The sequence below is a fragment of the Sturnira hondurensis genome, unplaced genomic scaffold (genome assembly GCF_014824575.4).
Source record: "Sturnira hondurensis isolate 20B ecotype Veracruz unplaced genomic scaffold, ASM1482457v3 Scaffold0023420, whole genome shotgun sequence".
Lineage (NCBI taxonomy): Eukaryota > Metazoa > Chordata > Mammalia > Chiroptera > Phyllostomidae > Sturnira > Sturnira hondurensis.
Window position 1 is genome coordinate 197,381 of NW_028096051.1, and position 5,227 is coordinate 202,607.

Sequence of the window (5,227 nt, forward strand, 5' to 3'; positions counted from 1 at the left end):
CTCTCTGCTCCTCCTTTTCAACAGACAGCCGCGTTTTCCTGTGCAGTGCCAGAAGCCTCAAACCTGAGACACAATGGTGAAGATCGGAGTGAACGGATTTGGCCATATTGGATGCCTGATCACCAGGGCTGCCTTTTACTCTGGCAAAGTGGATGTTGTCGCCATCAATGACCCTTTCACTGACCTCAACTACATGGTCTACATGTTCCAGTATGATTCTACTCACTGCAAGTTCAAAGGCACAGTCAAGGCTAAGAAGGGGAAGCTTGTCATCAATGGAAAGTCCATCTCCATCTTCCAGGAGCGAGATCCTGCCAACATCAAATGGGGTGATGCTGGTGCTGAATATGTTGTGGAGTCCACTGGTGTCTTCACCACCATGGAGAATGCTGGGGCTCACTTGAAGGGTGGAGCCAAGAGGGTCATCATCTCTACTCCTTCTCTGGATGCCCCCATGTTCGTGATGGATGTGAACCAGGACAAGTATTACAACTCCATAAAGGTTGTCAGCAATGCTTCCTGCACCACCAACTGCTTGGCCCCCCCTGGCCAAGGTCATCCATGACAACTTTGGCATCATGGAGGGACTCATGACCACAGTCCATGCCATCACTGCCACCCAGAAGACTGTGGATGGGCCCTCTGGCAAGCTGTGGCATGATGGCCGAGGGGCTGCCCAGAACATCATCCCTGTTTCCACTGGCGCTGCCAAGGCTGTGGGCAAGGTCATCCCTGAGCTGAACAGGAAGATCACTGGCATGGCTTTCCATGTCCCCACCCCAATGTGTCAGTTGTGGATCTGACCTGCTGCCTGGAGAAAGCTGCCAAATACAATGACATCAAGAAGGTAGTGAAGCAGGCATCCGAGGGCCCTCTCAAGGGCATCCTGGGCTATACCAAGGACCAGATTGTCTCCTGTGACTTTAACAGTAACACCCACTCCTCCACCTTCGATGCTGGGGCTGGCATTGACCTCAATGACCACTTTGTCAAGCTCATTTCCTGGTATGACAATGAATTTGGCTACAGCAACAGGGTGGTGAACCTTGTGGTCCACATGGCCTCCAAGGAGTAAGGGCCCCCTGGACCATCAGCCCCAGTGACAGGAAGAGACCCTCAGCTGCTGGGGAGTCCTTGCCCCAAATCGATCCCCCAACACACTGAGAATCTCCTGAACCCCCAGTTTCCATCCTAGACCTCCTGAAGAAGGGAGGGGCTTAGGGAGCCCTGCCTTGTCATGCACCATCAATAAAGTTCATTTCACCCAGCCAATAAATAAATAAATAAATAAACAAATAAATATTGTAGGTCCTCAGATGCTGCCTACAGAATCACCTAGAATAAAGGACCTCCCTTATGTACCCAATCCCTGAAGTAACTATACCTGAACTGGCCACTATTAGAAGTTTTACAATTGAGTCAGAAGATGGCGATGGACTAGGAGGGAGCAGATTCCACTTCCCCCTACACACAGGAGAAAAACCTGGCTGATCTACAGAGGAACAGAGCAAACAGCCAACAGTATCCCAGCATATATGAAAATAAGAGACCAGAAATTGTAGCAGACACTGAAAAACCAGAAGGTAAAGAGACTACTCCAGGACAATAAGGTCCCAGGGACCAGCACAGAGATGCGGCTGTAGCCCTAGGCCTGGCGCCTGGTGCCTGGTGTCCTGTGCCCTGCACCCAGCGCCAGATCTACCACAGACTCTTTGGGAGCTGTGGGCCTGCCACAGAGTCCTTGGGAGAGAGCCAGGCCAACTGCTCCCTCCGTCCCTGGCCAAGCAGGGTTTGAGCAGCACCAGGAGAGACCTTGTTGCTTGAAGTTGCAGAGAGGGGAATGAGGACAAAGAGGCAAACCCACAAGGTCCATGATCACCCGACTAGTCAGTGGTCGCCAGCTTGGGAGATTTGAGAGCCCCACAGTGACTAACGCTGACCTGACTAATCACTGGTCTGGCTGGAGAATTGGGATGTATTGAGCAGCAGGACTGAGTAGGAGGTATTTCTCAAAAAGTAAAATTCTTTGGGGAATTCTCCTGCAACAGCCACGTGGCTTACTTCCCACTCAGTCCGGCAGCAATCCCAAGGTTGCACAGAAATCCCTGAGTTTCCCCATAGCACTGGGAAAGGTTCATGCCCAAGCCCCCGGGACCCAGGCAACATGGCCAGTGCTTGTGCCCACCCACACGCCAGCCCACAGCAATGACCGAGGAAAAAGAGCCCTCTAAAGAAGACCTGGATCCCCACCTGGGGCTCTGGGGAGAGGTGCCAGACTAGCTCTTGCTGGAGTGCTTGCAAGACTGGCTGAGTACACAAGAAAGGCCACACCAATTGCCCTTCAGCCTGCTACAGCCAGCAAGACTAGAAAAAGCAGCTTGGCTGGTTTGAAACCAACAAGAGGAGTTTTTTCTTAATATTTTATTTTTTAATTTTTATTATTGCTTATCTTTCAATACCTTTTCCTCTCTTTCCTTCTTTCTTGTTTTATTCCTCCTTCCTTTCTTTTCAATTTTATCTCTTCATCCTCACTTCACCTGCCTTTTTTTTAATACCCATGAATGCAACAAAAATTTGGAACTGTGAAAGGACCAGAGTTGGATCCAAAGAGGGAGCATCCCACCAGTTGAGACAGTAAGACAAATTTCACTTTGTTACTGCAGAGAAACTACAAGCTACTGCATATTTGTATTATTATTTTTCATTATTCTTATATCTTTATTTTAATAGTATTTTTGGATTCCTCTTCTTTCTATATAGTTGTTTAAGCTTGGCTCGTTATATTGTATCATTTGACAGGTTTCCCCTGTTCTCTCTTCTACAGGGTATTGCTAATTTACTATCCTTCATGTTACTTGTGTTCCTTAGCACATTACTCAAAGTTCTCTACTCCCTATTTATGTTATCCAGATCACATAGATTCTGCCATATCATTGTCGCTCTAATATTATTATAAATAATAGCTGTTCCATACAATTGTAAATACTTTACAATACTTCTCCTGGATCTCAGCCCACTTCACTCTTTCCTGAACTCTATTACTGTAGTGGTTAACTCCATTCTCTCACACACTACATTTATTTACTATCCTTTACTTGAATCTACCTCAGAATTTGACCTCCCACAACCTCACTGCTTTCTAGATCCAACTCACAATCCTTCCCTCCCCAACAAGAATCTTATCTTCTTTTCATCCTTTCTTAAAGGTGGCTAGTTGTGTTGAAGATCACGGTTAACACTATAAATAGCCAGACGTTCTCCTATCTCTTCTCTACTGGCAGCTACTATAAATATCATAGAATACTCTCCTGCTGTCATAAACCATTTTGCCTTCCCCTCCAAATGATCACACACACACACACACACACACACACACACACACACAAAAGAGTAGGTAGAAGCGGTGAACACCAGGATACCCACTGGAAGAGGAAACCAAACAATAAATGAACCACCAACAGACAGCAACAGAAGAAGGTGAAGGAGAGAGTGGAAACCATACAACCTCAATCCAGGACCTATCTGGAAATGCAACTAAATAGTGGAGAAACTCCTCAGTACAAACATCTGAACAAGAACAAAAGAGAATCCTCAAAACCTTGTACACATGGAAGAACCAGCTTCAACACAACCTTCCCTCACCAGCACAACTGATTACAAGAGGTGTTGGATAGAGTGACCATCGGTTAACCAACTGGTGGGAAGGTCCCACAAAAGAGAGATCCCAAAATGATCAAAACCCAAAGACAAAAACAGAGTGCAAGACCAGTGAGTTTGGGAGATCAAGGAGACTGCACCACTGAATCTCACAGGTATTCTGCCACAGAAGTTCACACCATAAACCCAGGAAGTCAGAACAAATGAATTTAAGAAGCTGAAGCTAACAAGAAGAGTTTCACAAACAATGGGAAGACAAAAAACAATCTTCAAATGAAAGGAAAGGAAGAAGCCACAGAAAAAATGCTAGATGAAATAGAGGCAAGTCAGCTATCAGATATTGAATTCAAAGCACTGGTTATCAGGAAGTTCAAAGAGCTCACAATGAGCTACCAGAAACAAAGGGGAACTACAATGAACACGCTGAAAACTATATCAACATGAAAAAGGAAATAGAAACTATCAACAAAGGCCAAGAGAAAATGAAAAATACATTTTCTGACCTGAAGAACACAGTAGAAGGAATCAAAAGCAGGATCAATGATGCAGAAGATCAGATGAAAGAGTTGGAGGACAAAGAAGAAAAAAACACCCAGAAAGAGCAAGAAAAGGAAACCAGGCTCAGAAAGAATGAAGAGGGATTAAGAGAAATGGAATACAATATGAAGCATAATAATATTTAAATAATAGGGATACCAGAAGGAGAAGAAGAAGAGCATGGATAAAAAACCTATTTGAAAAAATAATGATTTTTTAAAAACTTCCCTAATTTGATGAGAGAAAAGTCACACATCCAGGAATCACAGAGAGTCCCAATCAAGAGGAACCCAAAGAGGTCCACTTCAAGACACATCATAATTAAAATGGGAAAATTCCAAGACAAAGAGAGAATCTTAAAGGCAGTAAGAAAGAAACAGGAAGTAACAAACAAGGGAGCCCCAATAAGGTTGGCTACTGACTTCTCAATAAAAACACTCCAAGCAAGAAGAGAATGACAAGAAATATTCCAACTAATGAAAGCCAGAGGCCTGCAATGAAGGCTACTTTGCCCACCAACAGTTTCAATCAAGATGGAAGGCCAAATAAGAGTTTACAAGACAAAAGAAGTATAAAATAATACATCTCCACCAAACCAGCTCTGCAAGAGATGCTAAAAGGACTGCTTTAAGGAAAGGAAGGATAAGACAGAAGAACATAGGTACAAAAATTGCAATGAATAAGCACCTATCAATAATACCCTTAAATGTAAATGGATTAAATGATTCAATCAAGAGACATACAATAGAAGAATGGATAAGAAAGCATGACCCACACATATGCAGCCTATAAGAGATCCACCTCATGGCAAAAGACCTACACAGACTGAAAGTGAAGAGCTGGAAACAAATTTTCCAAACAAACAGACAGGAAAAAAAAAAAAAAGCCGGGGCAGCAAGATTCATATCAGACAAAATAGACTTCAAAAAGGACTCATAAAGAGAGACCCAGAAGGTCACTTCATAATACTCAAAGGAAGAGTCCACCAAGAAGACACAAACATTGTAAATATACATGCACCCATCATAGGATC

General features: G+C 44.1%; 1 protein-coding gene across 1 annotated transcript; it reads left to right on the forward strand.

Moving 5' to 3' along the window:
- On the forward strand, window positions 1-1,272 carry LOC118981038 (glyceraldehyde-3-phosphate dehydrogenase-like). The gene is given in 3 exon segments (XM_037037764.1): window positions 1-541; window positions 543-777; window positions 780-1,272. Coding segments are annotated over 3 exon segments (999 nt in total). The 5' UTR covers window positions 1-73; the 3' UTR covers window positions 1,076-1,272.
- Window positions 1,273-5,227: the final 3,955 nt, after the last annotated feature.